This window comes from Eutrigla gurnardus (genome assembly GCF_963514095.1).
Source record: "Eutrigla gurnardus genome assembly, chromosome: 15".
Classification (NCBI taxonomy): Eukaryota; Metazoa; Chordata; class Actinopteri; order Perciformes; family Triglidae; genus Eutrigla; species Eutrigla gurnardus.
This window is the reverse complement of record NC_139938.1, coordinates 18,733,759-18,759,476: the sequence shown is the minus strand read 5'-3', so window position 1 is coordinate 18,759,476 and position 25,718 is coordinate 18,733,759. Positions and strand designations below refer to the sequence as shown.

General features: G+C 42.8%; 1 protein-coding gene across 2 annotated transcripts in view; it reads left to right on the top strand.

Moving 5' to 3' along the window:
- dbn1 (drebrin 1) overlaps positions 1–25,718 on the top strand; it is a 76,496-nt gene continuing 50,778 nt past the window's right edge. For both annotated transcript variants that reach the window (XM_084029262.1, XM_084029261.1), the window contains exon 1: positions 1–159. In XM_084029262.1, coding sequence (XP_083885388.1) covers positions 77–159 — 83 coding nt within the window. In that variant the 5' untranslated portion in view covers positions 1–76. The remainder of the gene's footprint in view (positions 160–25,718) is intronic.

Here is a 25,718-nt window from a genome sequence, read left to right as displayed (position 1 = left end):
TCCTCCTCTCCGTAGTCTCATTCCGTGTCTCTCTCTCTCCATCAGCAGCGGTCTGGATGCTTGCAGGGACGGAAACATGGCTGTGAACCTCGGCAAGAACAGACTGGACCTGCTGACCGCCTACCAGGACGTCATCGACGAGACCTCGGACACCGACTGGTGAGTCCCACCGACCGGCAACCCCCCTCCCTCTATCTTTCCCCCTCTCTCCTACTCTCCATCCCCTTCGTCCCGCTGGTCTCGATGCTCTCTCCGGTCCGCCCTCCGGGTCTCGTTGTACCGGGTCGAGGATGCTTGCAGCAGGGACGCGTGCAGCATCCTCCTCCTCCTCCTCCACACCTCCTCCTCTTCCTCCTCCTCTAACCGGCCGGATTACTGCCAGCACACTTTCTCTCCAGCTGAAACCCTTTTTCTAAGTAGCCACGAGTGAAACCGGAGGAAGTGAGGTTTTTTGGGGGGGGTGGGGGTTTTAAATCAGAGAGCAGGTTTTCTGCACTGCAGAGTCGGTGCAACGTGCTGCTGCTGCAACACCGTGCGCGCACATAAATAATTGTGCAAGCGCACCGCTTTGTTTCCTCTCAGTGTCTCCTCTGAGTCGGGACCAGGTTTACCCGGAGCCAGCTGGAAGCAATTTCAGGCTTTTATGCAACGCGATGCAGCGGTGCGTGCGTGTGTGTGTGAGTGTGTGTGTGTGTGTGTGTGTGTGTGAGGTTCCAGCAGGGCTGAACGGGCCTGGTCCAGAGATCCTGGTGAGCCCCTGCATCCCCAAACGAGGGGCGGAGAGGAGAGGGGCGAGGCCGGGAGAGAGAGGGGTGGGAGGTTGGGTTGGGGGGGGGGGGCCCCCTTCATCACCCTTTGTGGCCTTTTCCTCACTTGGAATAAATGGTGTTGAAAGTGAAATCACAGCAATCAAAACCAACAGGATGTGAGAGTTTCTCATGCAAGTGAATGATTAAGTATGAAACTACACATGCGGGACGTTTTTGTTTTTTTTAAATCCCAGACAAAGTTGGCTGATAAAGTTAACATTTAGTATTTTTTCGGGGGTTATAAATGCTCTTTGTGCATGTGTTGATACAAAAAAATACAAATGTGCTTTCATGTATTATTAAATATCGTAAATACATTTTAAATATTTTCCCCAGAGGCTTGTTTAGCCGCCAATCAGGAATATTCGGATGTAGGATGTACACGAAAATCCAGATGATTTAAAATAATGTGCCATCAGCTGTAGGAACGTTCTCGGACTATTAACGTGGTTTGTGTCATCGTGTCCCTCCTGTTGCACTCTGAGGAGGTAATGAACCCGGTAATGCCCTTAGAGGGGGTAATATTTGACTTTGAGCTGGACTGTATGGTTTAGAGTTAAACTGTAACTGTGATCATGATAAGCCTGTCCTTACTGTAGCAGCAAACAAAAAACACCTTTCTGTTTTTTTAAACGTACAACATCTGATCTTTTTGGCCACTAGGGGGCAGTGGATATAAATCGTGAACACACTGTTGACATTTTGGAGCCTCATGTTAATGCAAGTCCACTATTAACTCTCTTTTAGCTCCGATTTTGGTCTCCACCAACTCCAGAGGCAAATATCTTCTCTGTTTAGCCTCTAAAAGCTGCAGTGTGTCGCCAGCTAGTCTCTCAATGTGTCGGTCTGCTGGTTTTTGCTGAGAAGTTTTCTCTGAAAAGTTCCCTTTTCACATTTTCATCTCATTCAATTAAAAATAAATGGCTGCGTTGTTTGGTTTAAGTGCCGCCGTTGAATCTAAAACGCAACCCTGACCACTAATTTCCCCAAATCACTGGAGGTTGTGCTGTGTTTTGAGCTCAGATTACAGATCCTGGGTTTTTTTAGTTGTTTTGGGAGCTAAATGCTCCCCAGTCACCATCTTAACTATGAAACGTGAACCTATGCCATCTGTTTGCCAGCCATTAGTCTAAATGAGGTCACACGCGGTGGTTCTGCTGTCAGATTGTAGTCCTCGTGGTTTTTGGAGGGGGGGTTGGTTCCACATTTTCTTCCTGGCTTGGACACCTAAATAAGACTATCCTTATAATTAAGGATTGTTTAATAAGGACTTACTAAACAATGTAAGACAATTATTTTGTGGCAAAAAATCCACATCAACGTGAGCCGGTTTGATTTGTGGGGATTGGAACACATGACATGTTTTGCCATGTTTGGAGGTTGGGGGTTAAATACTGTATACAGAGATTAGAACACATTAATTTTTTAAGTTGTTACACCACATTTGGGGGTCACTACAACAGATCTACGCAGGATGGGAGGCGGATCAGGACTCATGTGATGGATTATAGAGCTTATTTGAGACGACACCAATTTGTAACATAGTGTGATATCTCCATATGAGGAATGTAATAGTCTTTCTTTTTTTTGTATTTAACAAAATAAAGTCTGTAATAGGGATGGAAGGATTTTTATCGTGGATCCCAATTTTTTTTTTTTTTTTTTTTAAGAAAATGACTCAAATGGTCGTAGTGAATTTCCATTATCAGGATAATCGTAAAAATATCGTGACTTGAAATAACTGGAACACTAAGCAGCCAAATCTTAACGAAACAGTGAAATTAACCAAACTTATGATTTTAAATGAGGATGTTTGACACTTTTACATCTTCAGTCGGTACTCAAGTCGATTATTCCTCGACCACAGTGCATTTAAACAGATTCATCTCTAGAATGATAAAATCCTGGCCTGAAGTTGTCGCTCCAGACAGGAAACGATGTACGCCCGACTCTCTGGCCTCCCCTCTCACTCCGGCCCCGTTAACGTGAGTGACAGCTGCCAACAATCAACCCCGGAGGTTAATGTGTTTTTCTTTTCAAACGTTTGCTTGTTCAGTGGGATGATCCGGCGGAGCAGAGGGAGATGATGCCGAGGGCCTCGGGCCTGCCCCCGTTTTTCACACTTGATGAGATTCGAACAAAGGCAGAGACTTCCAAACCCACCGCTGACCCCAAACAACATGGGACCCCCCCCCCATGTCCTCATAATGATATATCCATCTAAGATCTTTGAAAGCTTAATAAGGGCACTCGTAGTCTGATCCCCACGCTCTCTGGTTGGTTGTAATCTGCCTGCAGCGTCGGCTAGCTGTCTGCACGAAGGAGAAGTTCTGCTGTGTCACTTTATTTCATTTTTTTTTTTAGCTGCTATGTCACTTTTTAAAATGGCTGCAGATTGGTGACCAATCTGTTTTATAGATCAAGTGATTCATGAGTTGGCACCATAAGCTGCTTCTCAAATATTTTGGATTCTTGTTTGTGTCCGTTATTATATTTTTGCACTATTTTCTGACACTCATCAGGCTGAATGACTCATCGATCAATAGAGGAAAACATTTACAGACTAATCAATGATGAAAATAATCTTTAGTTGCAGGCCTAAACTGGCTTTAAGTCTCCCTATAAATCGAATGCCGTTATGAGTGACGGGTGTAATCTGTAACTTTTTCACATGTTCTTCAGCGTCTTCTTCATCTTAATTTTCCTGCGTAGTCTTTTTTTAATTTTGTGCAGTTTGAGTCTCAGCCTTGTTGACATTTTAAATTCAGCGTTAAAGTTCAGGACGAAGCAACAGAAGGAATATATTGGGTGAAAACCGCCGCCGTGGATTCTTGAGGGTTAAACTGTACGCTCGTTGGAAGAGGACCTCGTTGACCCTGTTTGACCTCATGCAGTGAACACCTCGTGGATATTATGGCAAAACATGCTTTGAAACTTGATATGAGCTTTTAATTTCATTTTCATTCTCTCATAAAAGAATGCAGGACGCCTACACAGCTTTTTTTTTTTTTTTTACTTTTCATCCAGCGCCTGAAGGACGAAGAAAAAACCGCAAATGTCACACTGTTGGAAAAAAGAAAAGGATACAGAGCGAATCAGGGTTATCCAATATCAAACAATCCGCACACTCTCAGGAATGCCGAGCGCTGTGCTCGAGGCTGCTGTCATGTGACCCTTTGACCCCCTCCAGCTGTTTGAGGAGGCCGCTACCTGACGAGTCACCGCTGCCAGCCGGACAAAAGGAGAAACTTGGTGGTAAGAAGAGCCGGAGCAGGAGGGTCGGTTTCCTTTAAATGAAGACTTCAGACGTTGTTTATAATGTACCTTACTCACATTATTTCTACCGAGCTAATCATTAATGAATAGTTTCCTTATTTACCCGGGGGAAGCTTTCACGCTGACCTCCGCGGTTCAAGGTCAGCCGTTCAACAAAGCAGTGAAGAGCTGCGAGGTAAAAAAAAACAAAACAAGGTCGTATCGGAACTCTGAGCTTGTTGTGTATAAATCATAAAGGGAAATAAAGAGAATGCAGAAAAAAAAAAACAGTTGCTCATTGCCCGTGGCTGTGGGAGGAGCCTGAACACTGAGGAGGAGGAGTTTGACTATAAAGTCAAATTAAATGTCTGAGGTGTATCCTCAGGTGAACGCAATTTCAATTTAACCTGTCGACCAATCAGTGTCGTCGACGCTCCAATAGCATCAGTTCTATCAGAACTGGAGAGTTTTATTCCTGTTTCTTCTTCTCCCGACGGACTGGCCGAGAGTTTGATTGACAGACGGTTCAACCAGTTGCCTGAGATATTTGTTTGTTTTTGAAAGCGGCCGCTCGTCAGATGGTTCTGTTTAACGAACCGTCCGGCGCGTTCCAACCTCACTCTCAAAAGTGACCTGATTCGCTGTCGTTCCTCGACGTCGATGACATCATCAGATTACATCGAAAAAATCGGACTGTGACCTTCAGAGGTTTTCAGTGAAGTGGGTTTGGGGTGAGAGTCGGTTCTTGAGTATTCAGACTGACCAGACGGGTCCAGGTTTGACCTTTGACCTCCTGTTCTGGACACCAGCCAGAAGCTTCCAACTATTTCTTCTTTCTTTATTCAACTCTTCTGGTCTCCTCAGATGAAACTACACCAGGTCCAGCAGTCCAACATGCAAAGCGGGCTCTCGCCTTCGTTATCTCAAACAGGGCTTGACGTCGTTTCCCTGGACGATTAACCTCCCGTCAGTTTTTTACAGTCTTGTCCACATGAGCCGAGAAAATGTATTCGGTGAGGATAAACTCTGGTTCAGGGCCGGTGTTGTTTCTTTTATTTTTATTTGATTTAAGATAAGACAATCCTTTGTGTTATTCCCACGGCGGGGACGTTTACAGATTACAGCAGCAAAGAGGCAAAATGGAGCAAATGTAATAAATAGAGTAGAGATATTAAAAAATAAGTAGCAGTAAAAAAATATATGGCTGAGTTCACTTTATTGCAGATATGAAATAAAACGAAACGTTGATATTGCACAAAATAATATTTTTTTATTGTTATAGCACATGAATGAGTCAATTAAGGAATGAGTGAATAATAATAGGCCAATTTATTTTCTTTTTACAGTTTTTTTTACAGTGTATATCTTGATAGATTCAATTTTGTTTGTTCAATGAGCTGCTTCATAATTTACTCACAAGTTAGAGTCTAAAAACACAATTCCTTTATAATTCTGTGATTTCTGGGGGAATAAAATTCACATTTGTGAAGATATAACCAAAGTTTAACCTTTTATACAGTTAATTATTAGTGTGCGGACACAGAACGGCATCAGTGAGGATTTAGGATTATAATAAAATCCTTCTATTGATCGTTCTTCGATGGTGATGGTGTGTCTACGTTCTCAGTTGGCTAGTGTTTCCTCCTCCCCCTCCATCCTCTCAATCTCATCCCTCCGTCTCTCTCCCACGATGGGGTCGTGACCCTTTTTTTTTTTCCGTTAAAATGCCTCGGAGAAACGTGAGCCAGTGAGCCGGACGGTGGCGGCGTGTCAGGCGGAGGTCAGCAGTGATGATGAGGAACGAGGAGGGTGACGTTACGCTGCGGTCCAGACGACGAAAAGCAAGAAAAATCTAAACCAGACACGCCTCAGGCTTTTTAAAAAGACCTAATCTGATGTCAGACATTCGTCACGTTGCAGAGTTACAGAGCTGGCATGCTGATAAAACGCTGATTTATTTTGTTCCACACAGATGGGAAGGAGCATTGATAGGGTATAAAGGCTAATTCACAATGGTTCTTTAAAACTGCTGTTTTCACATACGGAGACACATCCTTAGCTTAGCTTAGCTTTTAGCTTAGCTCAGTTTAGCTGAGAGGATGGACTTTGTGGTAACCGACACAGAATGGAGGCTGCAGAAGACTGGACTGGAAATTAATTTTTGTTTATTTTTGTTTATTTTTCTCAGTCTCTCGTGTCAGTTTTCTATCTGAAAGTAATCGGGGAGGGGTCTCCACTTCAATTAAATCTGCTCTGATGTCAGCGGTGACTTTTAAAGGGCTCCTCCTTCAAGAACAGGAGGAGATTTATTGAACTGGTACTGTTTTTTGCTCTGTGAAACAAAGTCAGTTTCAGTTCCTCATCTGAATCTTATCTTATCTGCTCTCACAGACTGCAAATTATTTTTCGATATTTAATATATTTATACTTCTGTGCTCATTAGAATACTTGCAAATGTGCATTTCTTCCTCTTTCAAAGCTGCTTTTAGTGGATAAAACTGAACAGTTCAATTAGCAATGAATCTGGTGATATTTCCTTTCAATTCATTTAATATATAATTTAAAACAACGAGTAAAAGCCATCAGTTTCCCAGAGCTTAAAATGGCATCAGCTGTAAACGTTTTTTTTAATACACTTCAACACCGGAGACAGTCGAGGTGAATGTCACTCATCCAGAAACATCTGCAACACCCTGTTGAGCTAAACGCGTCTCTGTTAGATGAACAGGCCACTTAATAAAGTGGACGCTGAGTCAGCGGAGTGAAATGAAAACCCGCTGTCGGGCCGAATGTCAGCTCGCCGCCGCCGTCGAAGAGGCTTCCAGTTCAACAAGGAAGCTTCGCAGTTTGTGACCTTGAAGCTTTTATCCAAATGTCTGGTTGTGTGTTTTTTTCCCTCCTCCTGTCTCATTTGCACTCTGCCTCCAGTTTCATAGCAGGAGGGAGAGAAGAGGAGGAAGAAGAAGGAGATTAAATTGGCCAGAAAAGAGTCAGTCAGCTCTTATTTTTAGCTCCGCTTTCACACATGGAACGCATTTAGATTTACAACCACGGCTACAGAAATCATCCCTTCTCTGCAGGACGAAAGCAGTCAGAAATGAGTGATTTCTTTATTTCAGTCTGCATGTTGGTTCTCCTCAAAGCTCTGCTGGTACACCAGGTGTCCTATAAATAAAGTATCATACAGGTACTGTGCAATAACGGGAATGTTGTATTTCATCAGAGTGCAGTTAGTGACGGTGCGGGCTCCACGGTAGCTCTGACAGCTTGACTGAGTCGCAGCAGGGGGGCGGGGCTTAGCCAAGGGTCAATTACACGATTAAGCCAGGTGTGATTCACAGGTAGACTGGTCAGAAACACATCAACGGCTCTGCAGTGAGAAAATAGAAAAATTGATGGATGGACTTGTGAAGGAAAACAGATTTCTGTGTTGTCTTTGTAATCCTCCGTTTGTTTGACGACACTCAAGGCTGTCGGGGATGAAATGCCTGAAACGAGCTGGAAAAGGCCGACGCTCTCGTGATCTATCGAATTCTCGGCTGTTCTTTTTTCCATCGCGCCCGTTAGACACTCGAATACTTTGAAGTATCACGTTAGAAAAGCTGCACATTCAGTACCACTTCAACTGGTTTTTATTTTACCGTTGGCATGGCGACGGCTTGCTTTGACCCCCAGTAGTTAGATTACAATTATTAGCTCGCCGGCAGGTTTACTAAAAGGATATTACATTAAGTAAGCAGTCCCTTCAATTTGACTCTTTTAGAAACGTCAACAAAGATGATGATAACGTAACTAGATGACTCCCCCCTCCCTGTACGAAGCTAAATACCACTTTGACTGTTGCCTTATTGAATAAAAAGCCATCAGACCTGAAGCAGTTGCAGCTCCGACTGGATTCAGATCGGAAGTCGATGAAGTTCAGTCTCTCATCCGCCCTCCTGGACCGGAACGGAGCGGCTTTTTAAACCAGTTAACCTTTGTACGAAGTGGACTTTAGCCTTAACTGTATTTAGAGACGTTCAACCTCAGCAGTATCTGCTGTTTGATGAGGAAGACGACGACGATGATGATGATGATGCAAATAACTGCTGTCGTCAAAAGGTCAACTTACAACTTATCTTGTAGGTAAACAAAGGGTGGGACAATCAGTGATCATGCATATCGTTTTTTAATGCTTCCACCTCCTCTTCGTCACTCTTCACCTCGCATTTTAAGCATTTTCATGCAACTCCTTTTGCTTTATTTCTGCCTTTTTCAGCGATTTGACTGAAATAATCAACTGAAAAAAAGAGAATCTCCCAACGACAACAAAAAGCCTCTGGAGCCCCCCGTCTGTGTGTAAACAACAGACGGGAGGGACGGAGGCCAGCGTTTGTCCTCTGTGGACGTCTGAGTCACACCGACACCGCCTGGGACTGTGAGACGCAGAAACCTCGTTCTCATCTCTGTGACCGATTGTTCTGGGTTTTTTTGTTTTGTGTGTGTGTGTGTGTGTGTGTGTGTGTGTGTGTGTGTGTGTGTGTGTGTGTGTGTGTGTGTGTGTTTACCTTGAGGACAAAAGTATTGCAGCTCGACCCGACAACTGAAATCAATGTAGTTAATCTAGTTTCCTCTCGCAGTGTTGGAAAGGAACAAAGTACATTTCCTCAAGTACACATTCAAGGTACTTGTACTTGAGGGCAACCTCATACTTCTACTCCACTCCATCCCCGAAGCACATGTCATATTATACGTTTTATTCCACATTTATCTGACAGCTTTAGTTACTTTACAAAGGATGCATCTCCGAATGTGTTGTTTGTTCCTTTTTTTTATGCGTTGAGAAAATCCTCCGACGCATTAAATAAACGATTTAAAAGCCTCTTTGATCAGCTGGAAAATGCATCGTCACAAAGCTGGAAACAGTTTTTCTGAGCTCGTGAAAAGTTGAGTTTTTATAGCAGCGTTTCCCAAACTTTTTAATAATGCCAAACCGTCGTGACCCAGTTCACGAGAAGCCTCATCGAGAGATCGTGAGAGAGCGTTCCTTACCATCGTAACTGATTTCTGTATCACCTTATAGTACCTTGAATACCTTTATCTTATGCATGTGTTATTAAAAACAAATAGATAAAACAAAGAGATAACGGGTTCTCGTAGACTGCACGTTAGCCTTTTATATTAGATTCAATGTTAGAAGTAGGCTAAAAATATTAGAATACGATCATTTCAGCTCCCTCATGTGGCTGTTATGTGTACTGCAGATATAAATTAAAGACTGGACATTTATTTGCATATTTATTGATAATATGTGCTGCGACCCACCTTTTTGGAGGGTCGCAGATCTTTAGAGATCTTATAAAATATATTGTAGTAGTTTTAACAACCCAGAAGTAGAAATAAACGCATGATGCAAATTACCTGGAAGTTTGCCTGGATTCAATTTGGTTGAATACTGACCTTCCTTTAGACATTTTTTTTTTTTTTTTAGTAATTTACAATGGGAGGCGGCTACTGAACGTGTGACAAAGAAAAAAAATAAATAAAAGCAGAAGTGCAGACGGAAGCAGTTTGCGGTGATGGGGGATGGGCACGGGGGATTTAGAGGGAGCTGATGAGATTTGGGAAGGGATAGAAACTGAAACTAGTAGCTAAAGAGGTCAACCAAGGGGGGAGTGTAAATACTGCAGCACCGTTGACGAGAGGCTACATCAGACTGAGTGAATGTGTCTGTTCCGATCCTATTAGGATCATCTGCATTTCAAATATTCAATTAAAGAAACATTTCAAGATTCACCATGGGGATGTTTTTTAAACCTCAGCTGCACTTTATCCACGGCAATTTACATAGCAAACACTCTTAACAATCATTAGCAATCAAAGATTGATTTAATTTTGGCCTCTATATTGGAACTTTACTTTTATTAGAAAATCAAATGCTGGAAAATACGTTCTCATGAACTAACAATGTATCTAGTAAACGATTCACTGGACATTTAATAAAAACTTAACCCATTATTATTAGAATTTAATCTTGAATCTGAAAAAGTCTCTTATTACACTTAAAAATGTAATAAAATGAATAAATAAATCAACATTCAAAACACACCTCTGTCGAAGCAAGAGACAAGCTTAATTTTTAGTTTAAATAATAAAGGTTTAACAACTTCAACTTATGAAGATGATGTAAGATGGAGCAAAAATGAGTCTCATTATTAACCCTTTTCCTTTATTTGATGCCGCATGGAGACGATAGCTGCGCACTGACAGGAACAACACTAATATTAACTAATGAGCTGGACTTGGATGAGTACCATCGTCAACGCCCTGAGACGATATATAAAAAAAAAAGTTGTCAGCCTAGATAGACAAAAGACAAACACATGTGGAAGAGATGAATGCAGGCTGGAGGGGCGAGGCTCCGCTCCATGAATAATCCACAGCTGGGACTCTTCCTCCGCTGATTTAAGAGTTTCAACGATTCGCCAAGGCCACTTAGCAGCCGGCAGCTGGGATAGCTCGAACGCCGAAGGTCGGGGCAGGTCGCACACCACCACCAACGCACGGGGAAGCTTCCACAGCTGGACGTTTCAGTCCCAGACACAAGACCGAAAGCACCAAAAAAAAACAAGAAAACAAAACCAAGTGTGTTCAGAGCCACCAGTATCACTTCCAAGCAGAAGAGAGACTCGGACTCTGCATGAGGTCGATTCCAAACCGAACAAAAGAAGAAGGAGCTGCAGCTTAAATTAATCTCTTCCATCTAGACGGTTAATATTACAATAGAGCTTCACTGTAAGCCCCTCAGACTTCACTGTGAACCCCCCAGTGGAGGTAACGCGGTTCAAACTTAGACGGGTGGTTTCCGCCCAGGTGTGTCTGAACGACCACCGCTGCATTGTGTGATTGGATAAATACGACCCACGGTTGGCGAGCCCGCCGTCTAGACACCATCGGGCTGGGAGGTATCATAAAACACTTCACGATGTACGCAGGCGACGAAAACGCGGCCAAATAAACCGTCCAAAACACTTAAAGAGTGTGCACACACAGCTATGTTATCACTAGCGACCCCTACTGGCCGGGGGTCAGTTACGCATAGTGAGTGGGGAATCAAACGGGCTGCAAATGGCCGTATAGGACGGGCAATAATAAGTGTTTTGAGAAAGTTTGAGTTAATGCAGCCACCAGAGGTCCTTCAGCGTGCAGACTTAACTGACCACCCAAAATAGTATTCAGTTTGCTGCAGCAGGATGGGAGATTAGCCGTGGACAGACACGGGGATGCACACGACCTCACCAAAGGCACGCACCCCCATGAGTGATGCATGATCCTCCTGGTGGAGATCATAAATAGACTCTGAGCTGATCCGGCTCCATGCGAGGAGACAACCATAGAACATTTCTCATATATAGACTAATAAATTCCTGCAGCTTTCTGGAGTCCAGAGCTGCTGCAGACTGAATGATTTTTTTGTCTCTCGGGACAGAAAAGTGAACATCACCCAGATACAGTCCTTGAGCCAGACCAGAAAATCCCGGTCTAATCTTCACAGTCAGGGGTGAAAGGTTTTAGAAGATTTTCAGTGCGAGCCTGCTGGTGGAGGGTTTTTTGGCCGTTAAACCCTGCAAACTGAATCCACTGGTCCCCGAATTCCTCACCAAAGACGGGAGGATCGGTAGACTTTCAATTCATATATTGAGATTTTAAAATACACTTTTACAGTCTGAACATAGACTTGCATCGGGATGGTCGATTGATCAGTAAGTAGTATTTTTAATGACACATTCTGTGAATTCAAGTAATTACTGAAGTGGATCCTCAAAGGATGGACTTTAACAGAGAAAAACTCAAATATAATAAGAATAGACGTGGGACGATATGAAAGAATCATGACCTCACCAAAACAATTAAGAATCACGATATTATCCCGGTAATTATCAAAACTCTTAAAACATAATGTAATCACTTTACATGCATTATGTTTATTGCGTCAAAGATGAAACACTCATCACAAAAACGGAAAACATCAAGTAATTTTAAATCATTTGATCATAAATCATAAGATCTCCCTGCATAAATAAACAATAAATAAATACATTTTTTAAATGCTTTTTTTTGTATCCTGTATTTTTTAACCTTTACCATGATGGCGAACTAGATGGCCAGTGACTAATCTGTGATAAAAAATCCAGTTAATGCTCCATAACCAGTGGTGGAATGTAACTATGTACATTTGCTCAAGTACTTAGGCTTACTTAAGGGAAAACTTAAGGAACTTAAGGTTGACATACAGAATATATGACGTGATCTTCTATGAATTGTAGGACAGTTTTAACTCGTATAGTCTACTGGCTGCAGGTGTTTGTCTAACAGAATTAAAAATGGAGGCCGCCCCCCCGTCCACATCGTGATGTCACTTCTCAAAGCGGCGGGAATAATCCGGTGTGACACTCGTCACCGGGAGGTGGACGGCTGCCGTTCTGCATTTCCATCACATCTCCGGCTTCAGACGGAGCCACTTACAGCGCAGACAGCAGATGGGACAAATATGGTATTATATACCTGCATGCAGTATTCAGTCTGAAAAAAACATCCTCTCTAACCGTCACTCAGGTGATGGTTCGGTTCAAGCTAACTCTAAATTAGCATCTTAAAATCTAGTTTGGACTTAACAATGTGTCAGATACTTGAGCAGTTTTTTGTGGTGTGAGAGAATGATTGAATATATCAAAAATATTTTTATACCATGAAATCAGGAGCTAAAGGCCTGCAGGTCTACAGGTGGCGAGGTGATGTAAGAGGCTGATTAACAAACACTAGATGGAAACCTTCAGTTCTGCCTTGAACTTGCAATCCCTCTAATGGCCAGCAGGGGTCGACGGCTAATTTAGTTTTATTACCTCAGCAAACATCGTCAATGTGAGTTTACGGTCTCAATCGACAGTTTCAAGTTTTAATAAAAGTAAAATGGATGATAAAACAGGGAATGATTTAGGGGGCGTGGCTACGTTGTGATTGACAGGTCGCTACCATGACATTGTTGGGGTCCGAGTATTGTTAGTGTTTTCATCATACAACTTTTACTCTTTTCACAGTTTGTTGGAACAAATGTAACATTGTGGTTGCCCAATAATGTCTTGTTCAGCATTCGGTTGCACTTAGCCCCGCCCTCTCATGTCACGTCTGGTTGCAAAAAGAAACCAAGATGGCGACACTCGAGGCTTCGGTATCGTACCTGCTGTTGCTTCCTTCCTTTCTCATAGGGCCTATGTGGTGCAGGTGTAAAAAAAAAAAGAAAGAGAGAAAAAAAAAGACAGAATATGCCCCCCCCCCTTTTTTTTGAGAAAACGCCTGCAAATATGAATTAGCTCCATGTGGTGCTTTGCATCTAAAACAGTGCTGTGATATAACAAACCTATTTTAAATCCTTTTTTAATTGCGTGATGCCGGAGCAGTTTTAACAGTTCCTGGTGACGTGTTGCTGAGTTTTCTCAGGTTTGACTGGAACACCAGAGTTGTGGGTGTGAACATCGCCTGACTCGACCGCAGAGCATCGGAGAAGGCCGTTTCCTCAATTAGACAGTCGACGTCTCTAGTGTTAATGTGCATCCTGATATCCCGACACATGATTTAACATGATAGGATTCCATTGAAAGACTATCATAACTTTTTGCAACATGTAGACCTGATAAAACACATTCCAACATGATGCATTCGTCAATAAAGGAGATCATTAAACACATTTTTAAAAAGGTGCTGGTGTTTTTATTTGAAAGCCAGACCTGTGATGGAGGAAGTGTTCGGACTGTCCTCTCGGCTCCGTCAGATAGGGATCGGCCTACGTGTGATGTAGTGGGGGGGCTCGGTGACGCTCTGGGACCACAGCTTCCTGTTTCTCTGCTGATGAGACGCCACATAGAAATGCCTCTTCCTCCTCTCTTTATCCTTACCCATCTGTTTTCTTCCTCTCGCCCGGCTTAATTTTCACCATAATTAAATTCAGTTTGCTCCAATTCCGTCTGGCTCTTCTCCTCCCCCAGAATATCGTGTTTTAGCGTGGAAGCCTCCCTCCGCTTGACATGTCTATAAATTAACTCCAGGTGGAAAAATGTGCTATAATCCACTGAAATAAACCCATATTCATGCCGCCGTCGCTGAAATGCTCGCTTCCTCGCTCCGTCTCCTATATCATATGTTTCGCTGCATGACTGCCGAGGGATTTATGGAAGATAACAAGTGATTTATCGAACGCAGGAAAATAAATGTTTTTTTTTAATACATTTAACGTGCAATTGTGAGGAGCTGAAATGAAAGGCCGAGTTTGGAGGGAGGGGCGGCTATAATGGTGGATTGATTTGTGAGTTTTCAGGGAGGAAACAGGACGGGCTGCTATTTTTAAGCAGAATACACTTTTATGACATTGTATTTAAAATGAAGTTTTGTTTTGTGGTCGGTTGTAGTGGAGAGGCAGCAGGGAAGCTTTGAGTTCTGGGTTTTTAGTGGGGAAGATGTGGCGGATCGTTGTTGTTGTTCCAAAGCATGATTCAGTCCAGTGAGCTGGACACAAACAGGCAGCAGTATGGAAGTGAAAGGGAAATAAATCTATTTTGTTGTAACCATGAGCTCATGTACCGATCCCTCTCTGCATTTTAAACCAAATCCATATGCAAAACAAAAACCCCTCATTTCTCCCACTGAAAAAAAAAGAAGAAGAAATAGCCACATGTGTTTTCTGGACGTCATCATTTGTTAGTGACTTTGACACGAGAGATAAAAGGAACAAAGAAACTAAAGATATGAGCGTTTTCTGATCCAAGGTTGAGGTTTGGTTAAGGTTCGGCACAGAAACAACTTGTTTAAGGTTAAAGTAAAACACTGTAAAACAATGTGACAATGTGACCTTTCAGGTCAAACAAACACAGAACTTTCACCCAGGAGACCGCTGTTTGTGTCAATGTTACACTTGTAGTTTTTACTTTACTAAAGCCAGTAATGTAATAAATGCAGGCTTACTTATTTTATGTAGCTAACATACCTATTTAAGTAGTAAAAAGTAGAAGTAAAAATACATTGGATTATTTTGAAGAAGGACATATGCTGTATGTCGTAGAAAATCGAGGAAATCGGATGACGTTGTTTCTTTTGTTAAAGCATGAGAACAATCATAGCGTAACCTTGACCACACGTATCTTTGTAACCACGACGACAAAGGTCCCCCAAACCTGAACAGGGCAGTGATTTCCTGACAAAACCAAGCCGAAGCCTAATCACGGCATAATTGTAGGTTTATTTTTAATTTGTCAGAATAGTTTTTTAATGTGTTGTTCTCGGGGGACCGGACATACAGAGTGTTTTCTCGTTGAAGTTGAAGGACTTGGTTAAGGTCACCCACATCGTTGACCTTAACCATCCTCCCTGAAGTTCTCCCAAAAATAAATCAGCGTTTTTAGGCTTTTGAACAAACAAACCAACTGTGGCGCGTCTCTGAGATAAATGAGGATCTAGTGCGTTGCCAAAACTTGTGGATTATGTCAGACATTCAGAGTCTCATAATGTTCTCGCTAGCTTCTTGATGACAAAGTCCAGTAAAGTTACGGCAGCGTTTCACTGCACCTCATCCACTTTTACCTGAATCTCCACATCCTTGATTTACACCCCAAATTATAATACAATCAGGACAGAAATAAACTTTTCATTCCTTTTGAGCTAAAAATGACATGTTTTTCTTCTCAGCTAAATATGGCAGTGAATTATTATGTAGTTTCTCCTGCAGAAGCTGCTGCTTCTCTTATCACATATGTCGTAATGGAACGGAGGCCCGGGAGGTTTGCTCAGTCCTCCGGGTGACAGCGAGGAGACGGAGGCCGTGGGTTGAAAGCAGAGCGTGTAGTCGGCCATTCTTTGTGCCTCAAACGTCTGTCTTTCTAATTTGTCTCATGCATATTCATCTCACTTTCCTCTCTCTCGCTCTCTCCGCATGTGGTAATACTATTAAAATGCCTGTCAGCGATTTAATTCCTGCAGCTGGGATCAGGAGAGCCTGAGCAGAGCTGATGGCCCGGTGTTATTATAGTTCATAAAATAAAAGAATAGGCAGGATTTGGAGGAGCTCTGCTCCTTCATAAAGGCAGTTTTTTTAATAATAACTCATAGAGCTAACACTCAGTATTTAGCGAATGCCAGTGATTTTAGTTTTAGGTCAAATTAGCCAATATATTTATTGAATAAAGCAAACATATCCAGGAAAGTTCCCATGGCCAGGCTGGGAACCACTTCTCTATGTTAGTGTTGGCCGGCGATGCAAAGTAACACAGCAGGGCATTTCCATTTTATGCTCCTTTTTATCTGACAGTTACTTTATCTTCAGAATGAGAGACATTCCAGGCTTCCATCGGCCTAAAACGCACCTTAAATCGGCAGTGTGGGAGCACAGAAAGGAGGAAATATTGCATATCTGAATTCATTAGCTTTAATAGAAAAAAATAGGATGTAATAATAATAATAATAATAATAATTGTGATATCAAAATGTTATATTTCCCTAAACATAAACAAGTAAATGATGTGCCCTTCCTCTCCAATCACTGGATTGAATTATGCTAAGCTAGGCTAACACTGACTCCAGCTTTGTAGATACTCAGGATAATTAAGTATTTCCCAAAATGTTGAACTATTTCTCTCCTCCTGGAGTTGGATATAATCCAATTATTGTTTTGAGAATCTGTGTCTCAGAAGCGACTTTGCATATGACGGATAATTATTCAGGAGCTGCTTTTTGAGCCACTTTAACAACTGAACTGTCACTTTCCTGCAGTCATAAGCAGCTTATCGACTACGTTCACTGTCTATGGAAATGTCAGTGTCATAAACTCCCCGTCTCTCTCTCCATCCGATCCCATAAGCCCGGGCCGGCAGGCGTGTTGGCACACAGGCAGCTGAGCACAGCTTCATTCCTCAAACTTGGATTGTTGTCCACAAAGAGTCAGCAGTCCTCAGTGTAGCGGCTACAGGCCAGTCGGTGCTCTGAAGGCCCGACGAGAAATCAATACCAGCTATCAAGGGTATGATCGGCCTGGATTTAACACAGGAAACCATGCAGAGGCACCGCTACTGTACAACCCCCTGATACCAGAAGGGTTTTTAGAAAGAACAGGCTGCAGGAAATAATCAGCAACTTTGACAGAACGTCTCTGTGTAAATGTTCCTGGATACCAGGCCTCAGGCTGTGGATTTTTTGACATTTCCAAGTTCAATAAATATCGTATTTTTTCTCAAATATCTACCCTGCTTTTTAGTAACAGCTTTTTGGAGATCGCACAAACCCGATGGGCGCCAAGTTTAACTTTGGCCTGCCATCAAATTACTCACAGAATTATTTTAAATGGATTGACATGTGACAGCAAAAAACTACTGTTAAGGATTGTTCGCACCAAACTATTAGATACAAAGAGGTGAATAGAAATATTTCCCCTCGAGCAAATAATTATGCTTTGACGTGAAAGCCTGTCAGAGTTGAGATTCTCCTCCTGCCATCACTGAATCAGAAATGGAGACCGACATCGTAGTGGTCTGTGGTCTCCCAGAGGTCTACGATAGAACCTCACAGTAGTTCAGAGTCTCAACCAAACTATGTGTAGAAACCAGTGATCAATAAAGTACCTACCTACCTACCTACCTACCTACCTACCTACCTACCTACCTACCTACCTACCTACCTACCTACCTACCTACCTACCTACCTACCCACCCTACCTACCTATCTACCTACCCACCCTACCTACCTACCTACCTACCTACCTACCCACCCTACCTACCTACCTACCTACCTACCTACCTACCTACCTACCTACCTACCTACCTACCTACCTACCTACCCACCCTACCTACCTACCCACCCTACCTACCTATCTACAATGACTCCGATCGATCCAGACTCCATCCAGAAAACAACTTATCGTTGTTTGTTTTGCATTCTGCTGTAGTAAACCAGCTGATGTGTGTCTTGCTATTTGCAGTTTTTTTTTATTGATGTTGAAAAATACACAGCATGAGACATGGTATGTTTACTTTAATAACGAAGCTACAGTCTTAAATGTGCTGTGGTGTCAAAGTGCTACTCTCTGACTTCCTTCGTACAATTTACGCGCAGCGGACAATCAAAGCGCCTCTTTTTACTCAACAAAACAATGTTGCCAATCCGGGCAGTAATTATGTTTTCCACAAAGCATATGTGGCAGAACAAACAGAAAGGAGGTTGTTAAGTATATGTGGAACGCATAAGTGCCAGTTTGCCCTCCAGCTTGTTGACGAGACCGAATCTGCATGATTTGGCTTATGCTGTCTCTTGGAGAGGGAACATGGCCCTGATTTTGCTTTTTGCTTCTTTGTGCATGCAGCTGATCCCCTGCATGTCCATCTGAAAGAAGTCAGCGTAGATCTGTCATGTTACTGCAATTGACCAGATGAAATTACAGCATACTGCATTTAAACTTTTCAGTTTTTCATTTAAATGTTTCCTTTTTAGATGTGGAAATTTGATTTCATGCTGAATGCATTTCACAGGCCGTGGAACAAAGCCTGGATACAGGAGAAATATTGTGTTTCCAAGTGGCCTGTTATTTTGAGCCTGCAGGGTGATAATTTTCTCTCCCTGTAGACTAAAGAGAATGTTTCCCTGAAGCCTGAGGTGGATTGAAATGCACACAGGATGGATGAAATGCTAATGCTGTGGGTTTGGGTTTGAACCTTTGTGTACCGCCACTTACACACACACACACACACCAGTTCAGATGCACCTGTGTGTGTGTGTGTGTGTGTGTGTGTGTGTGTGTGTGTGTGTGTGTGTGTGTGTGTGTGTGTGTGTGTGTGTGTGTGTGTGTGTGTGTGTGTGTGTGTGTGTGTGTGTGTGTGTGTGCATGGATGTGCAGCTGTGAGTGTTTTTTTGTGCTGTGATGGTGTTTGATGCTCGGCTCGATTGTTTGGAGCCTTTGAAGGCCCCCCTCGCTCCCTCCCAGTGTAATCAGCTGCAGGCAGGATCGCCTCAGACCAACACATTTGTAGTTTCACCAGAAACACACACCGTTCGATGCATTTTAAATCTCTACCTTATATTAATGTAAGGGCAGAAGATCATAGGAGTTTCGTCCTAGGATCCCAAAACAAGAAACAAGAGTGTCATCTGCAAAGAGTGAAACCTCATTGACTAAAATCCCAACATGTCCTCAACAACACGTCGTTTTAAAGTTTGTTCAAAAAACAGATGTTAGTATTACTTATTTAAAAAAAAAAAACAACTGACTGAGCTATGAAGACTAGGTTGTACTGTGACAATATATTAATAAGAAAATTTGTTGGATAATTCGCTTAAAGCAGGTGTGAAAGCTTTGGCTTTGGCTGAGTCCCAGAAGACAGGGATGACTAAGAGGTGTTTTATTTCCCAGACTCCTTTTCCCTGTGACTCCTCACAGCTGACAAGACAACAACAAAAAGTAGAATATCATCTCTCTGGTTATTGTGAGGAAATTACAATTTCAGCATTTTCAAATTGCACAATGAACAATAATACATATTTCAATCAATTGTTTTTGTCAAGTATCAGCAGAAAACACATGGAATCAATTTTCTTTGCAGAAGATATTCATCAATCAAAGAGATTGCAGTCAAAACCTGACTTTACACTGCGGTTTCACATTGACGGCTGCATATTTGCAGCCTGAGGATTGTAACGTTCGCTTGACAACCTCGGATCAACAAAAAAATGCTGCAATTGTGTGTTTTTGATCCTTCAGCTTTGACCAAATATCTCTCCATCTGTCTTTAATAAAGAAAATTACCTCCAGTCCTACAGTACAGACGAACCACCTCCCGCTGTCTGATGTTCATCTCAGCAACACATTCAGACATCACCTCACAGTTTGTACTGTACTGTGAAACCAACCCCCCTCCATCCATTTTCTTCCTCACTCCGTCTTCCCGTCTGTTCTCTTCTGTATTCGGAGAGCTTGTTTGCTCCCAGCGGCCCAGGTTTGTTCCGGTGTGGTTTTCAGTCGAGCGGAGCAAAGAACAGTTTGTCTATCTGATAGTGAGGATAAATCAGCTACATACCTCAGCTCCTCCGAGCGGTAATGCTGCTGCCGGGCCAAGTAGTTGATTTCAAAGACAGTACCAGCCGACACGATACCGCAGCTATCTGACCAAGAAAGGCCTGGGAGAAACGGAAAGTCCTGCCAGGAAAACTGCAGAACCACAACAGGTGTTCGGCATTAGTTGCCACTTTGAGGGGTTTTGGTGCACCGCGTTGATCATGTGCAGACCAACGCAAACATTCGGCACAGGACGTTGAGTCAGAGTCTCAAGTCCCCCAATTAATCCAAATCAACTGCTGTAGGTCATTTACTAGTCTTAATGGGACAATTAGGTCATTAAATTCTAAGTCAACCCAAACCCAAACCACGTTCCAAAGTCATAGTCAAGTCGCTATCTAATGCTTGGGTCACCTTAGCCATGTCAGAGGGTCCATAGTCCAGGTCACCTAAGCCATGTTAGAGGGTCCATAGTCCAGGTCACCTAAGCCATGTTAGAAGGTCCATAGTCCAGGTCACCTAAGCCATGTCAGAGGGTCCATAGTCCAGGTCAACAAAGCCATGTTAGAGGGTCCATAGTCCAGGTCAACAAAGCCATGTTAGAGGGTCCATAGTCCAGGTCAACAAAGCCATGTCAGAGGGCCCATAGTCCAGGTCAACAAAGCCATGTCAGAGGGCCCATAGTCCAGGTCAACAAAGCCATGTTAGAGGGTCCATAGTCCAGGTCAACAAAGCCATGTTAGAGGGTCCATAGTCCAGGTCACCTAAGCCATGTTAGAAGGTCCATAGTCCAGGTCACCTAAGCCATGTCAGAGGGTCCATAGTCCAGGTCAACAAAGCCATGTTAGAGGGTCCATAGTCCAGGTCAACAAAGCCATGTTAGAGGGTCCATAGTCCAGGTCAACAAAGCCATGTCAGAGGGCCCATAGTCCAGGTCAACAAAGCCATGTTAGAGGGTCCATAGTCCAGGTCAACAAAGCCATGTTAGAGGGTCCATAGTCCAGGTCAACAAAGCCATGTTAGAGGGTCAATAGTCCAGGTCACCTAAGCCATGTTAGGGGTCCATAGTCCAGGTCACCTTAGCCATGTTAGGGGTCCATAGTCCAGGTCAACAAAGCCATGTTAGAGGGTCCATAGTCCAGGTCACCTTAGCCATGTCAGAGGGTCCATAGTCCAGGTCACCTTAGCCATGTCAGAGGGTCCATAGTCCAGGTCACCTTAGCCATGTCAGAGGGTCCATAGTCCAGGTCACCTTAGCCATGTCAGAGGGTCCATAGTCCAGGTCAACAAAGCCATGTTAGGGGTCCATAGTCCAGGTCACCTTAGCCATGTCAGAGGGTCCATAGTCCAGGTCAACAAAGCCATGTTAGAGGGCCCATAGTCCAGGTCACCTTAGCCATGTCAGAGGGTCCATAGTCCAGGTCACCTTAGCCATGTCAGAGGGTCCATAGTCCAGGTCAACAAAGCCATGTCAGAGAGAGTTGTCAGTTTGCGTTAGAACCATGACTGGTTATTTGTGGCGTCCAGTGGTTTTTATTAGTTTTTCCTTTTCAGTGTCTTGTACACACCTCTGTCTACTTCCAAAGTACACCAGTCGAGGCCTGTGAGTGTTTGCTTCATCACTCTAAAAGCCCTCTATTGACATGGCAGTGCTCAGTAGTGTAAAGCACCAACTACATTATGTTGTTCCTATTTATCCAAGGTGTCTTGCGACGCTCATAATATTAAGTTGTAGGAACAGTGCGGCTCCTAAACAGAAGGCAGACATGGAGACAGAAAGTACTGAACAACGAGGGTGAGCCAAGAGACAAATATGAGTGATGGCAGCTTGGCCTGCAGTTTGCAGAGTTAAGCACTCTGCCTTATTGAGGTGTGTGTGTGTGTGTGTGTGTGTGTGTGTGTGTGTGTGTGTGTGTGTGTGTGTGTGTGTGTGTGTGTGTGTGTGTGTGTGTGTGTGTGTGTGTGTGTGTGTGTGTGTGTGTGTGTGTGTGTGTGTGTGTGTGTGTGTGTGTGTGTGATTCAGTGAGGGATAGTGGCAGCTTATGCGAGACTACAGGTGCATTGTGGGTAGTCACCTCCCTCATAAGTTTTCTCCATATCTCCATCCAGCTGTGCAAACTGCAAATTAAATCCAGTATTTATGGAGCTGTTGACATTCTTCCATGTTGGTGTCTTCTGAAAACAAACCGGAGATTATATTACCATTTATTTATTGGTGCTTGAGAGATGTGGATTGGGTGAAATCATTAATTTTTCAAACATGAGATGCAGTTTGGTTGAAATCCTGCTGAGAAGAGCTGCATAATGTAGATCTGCTGTTCTAATAATGTCTGAAACGACGCTGTATATCTGGCCGCTGGTGCAGAAAGTAGTCCACAGATTATTAGACGTTCGTATTTATCTGACAAGCCTACTTTTATCCCATAATATCTTTTAGAGCGAGCATGAACATGTTTTTGATTAAAAAAAAACACAGTATTGATTTCCTATCCAGAGTTTTTCAATTAAATGTGCGTTATACATCACGACTCACCAACAGCTGCGTGGAAATCCTGCTCATGTTTCCTCTTTCCTGCGTTTACTGTGAAGAGGAAGATGTCTCCTCTCTCTCTCTCTCTCTCTCTCTCTCTCTCTCTCTCTCTCTCGCCCATAAATCAGCCCCCCCGACGCTCGATGCCTCGCAGCTATTTGAGCACGATAGCGGCTCAGTGTGCACGGCTTTGTTTCCAGAAGTCCTGGCCAAGCCAGCGGAGAGAGATCTACAGCTCTCCCTGTGCTTTTCATATTTTATTTAGCATTAATCTTTTATTGGATTTCTGTTTAATGAAGTTGCCTTTTGTGAGTGAAAAGCAGTCCGTCCAGGCTTTATTCGATGTTTTCCGACCCAACCTTTCACGCTTCACACATCCTTTCGCGAACCATCTGGGAGCTGGCGGGATACGACTAACCCTGCTGCCTCTCCCTCTCCCTCTCTCTCTCTCTCTCTCTCTCTCTCTCTCTCCCCCTCTCTCCTGCTGCCTGACAACATTACACAGCTACTAAACACTTTGCTGTGTGCTAACATCAGAGGCGAACGCTGTATGGAAGCAGAAGGGATTTAGTTTAACTTGATGATGCTGTTGCAAGAAAATACCCGTTGTATATAGAATGGATGATGTGTTTTTTGGAGGCCAGTGTTGAAGTTTGCATCATAATAGAGCAGTTTTTCTATATAAGACGTAACAAATATCTGAAATCATTGTGATTTCCTGTTTGAGTGTTTCTCTGGACTGAAGAGAATGTGTTTTATTTAAGAAATAAACAGAATACTTACTATGTTTAAGGCTAGGCTTATTCTAATAAATAATACTATAATAATTAAAAGGTACTGTCTGTACTTCCCAAAACACTAAATTGGGGGAAAGGGCAGGACTCCTCAGGTAGTCATATATTAACACTATTCTCCTTTCTCTCCTAACACACAAGCTTTTTGCTTGCAGGGAAAAGTGAGGTGAAATTAGTATCAGCATCCTCTCATGTGTTTAACCCACTGCAGCAACATTTCCATGCAGCAGAGCAATAAACCTATTTAATAGCTGATAGCACAAATAACATTAAAAACTCCAGAATGCACAGAACATTAGCCGCCGGGAGACTCCTCCCCGTTCATTTGTAATAGTTATAATGACGTGTGCTTTCCTCCTCGGGGTTTGTTGGCACACAAACACCCCACTCCACTGAGAGGGATTATGTTTTGTTATTTTTTTTATTATTTATTTTGTTTTTCTTTGGCAAAGCGTGGAGCTGGAGCACAACACGGGAAATGCTATTATGTAAAATATGAAGCTTACTCTGCACTCTGGGACAGTTTGTGCCTGCACACACACACACACACACACACACACACACACACACACACACACACACACACACACACACACACACACACACACACACACACTGCATTAACAAGATATCTGCAGTATTTTAAAGGTCATTCCAAACATTGTTCTGAATCTATGCAGGAGTGAAACCTCTATCTGATGGAGTCGCTCCCTCATTATGACCTCCAGCAAGTTAGATATCATCGGTGTGGAGGGTTGTTTTATCAATCATGGGTATACTTAATATAAAATACCTATAAAATACCTTTAAGTGCCATTTCACAAGGAAACATTAAACTGTTTCCCTTAAATTTAGTCGAAGGAAGAGTCTGTGAGCTGCCGAATCTCTGCAGAACCTCCAGTTGATGGTATTTAGGAAGTGATGGTTGATGATGGTGATGAAAGTATTGCTTCTAGAATCTGATACCAAGTCCTGCATTAAATACTTATTATATTTATTTATTTATTATACATATATTTGTACCTATTGTGGTTAAAAGTCAACTTTCAAATGCAAATTCAAAGTGAGGAAAGATGTTGTGGGAGCGTATCTCCACTCGTGTGCTTCCTGTTTTCCTATTCTATCGTCATTGAGAGGCTGAAGAAAGTTTTTAAACTGCTTCCGCTGCCTTTTTACCAGCTTCCCGCCAGATTCTGGCTGCAGGGATTTGCTCCCCTTCGGCGTCAAGGAGGTCCAACGCGACTTTCATATATTGTAGAAGGGAAGAATGCACCGAGCGGAATTTGTTGAGGGAGAAAAAACCACATCTAAATTAGTGTTTTTCATCAACGTCTGAATCTTTTACATAACCACCAAACACAAATCACCTCACCTTCTCTCCACTGAATACCTCCTACTTCACTCGCTGTAATAACCTCCTATCTTAAAGTAAAAACACTCTGCCTGAGCGCTAATTTCCCCTCATTTCTCGTATTTCTACAGCGACACCTCTTCACTCCCACGTAACCACTCAGATACCACGGGAATAGAGCCGCGGCGCTGCTTTGGATGGTTTGCACTTCATCTATAATAGAACATGAAGCTTATATTTTGCTTTCTTTTTTTTTTCCAGTGGTAAAACACTCTGGATCAGGTGGAATAGCTTAAATTTAAATGTGGGTGTAAATAATAGAAAAGGTGAAGGATCGGCAGCATCTGTGACGGATGCTTCAGAAAGGAGGCTATAGATATCCAGCGCGGGCTAAAAATAGCATCGGCAGGATCCGTACCTGTAATTGAAAATGGATGTGACGGAAGAGAAAAGAACAGAGGGCTGTTTTTGTGGGTGTCTTGTCTTCTGTCCTCTGTCTGTCCTGTTTAAAGGGACAAAGACTGAGAAGGAGACGGTTATACAGAAATGTTATATAATATTGATAAGTGATTAATAATAAATACATCCGATACGGTTATGGTTAGACTCTGACTACGCCGGTATTTTGAGTTTCTATAGTGATGAATATCGTTTTCATGAATTATTTTGGCCACGATAATCAGTGCAGTAGAAACCTGAATAGTCTGAATCTTGATTGACGTGAAAACAAAAAATGCCTGATACGGATGCTTGGCAGGAAAATCACATCTCTCTCTGGAAGTACACAAAGAATCTGAGTCAACCCTCTTTACCATAAACCCTTGAGTGGTGAGGTCGTGCTTTGTTGTGTACAGTATTTTATTACCATGCTCATGTGTTGTGAAGTCATTTCTGCACAATTCCGTGTAGATTTTGG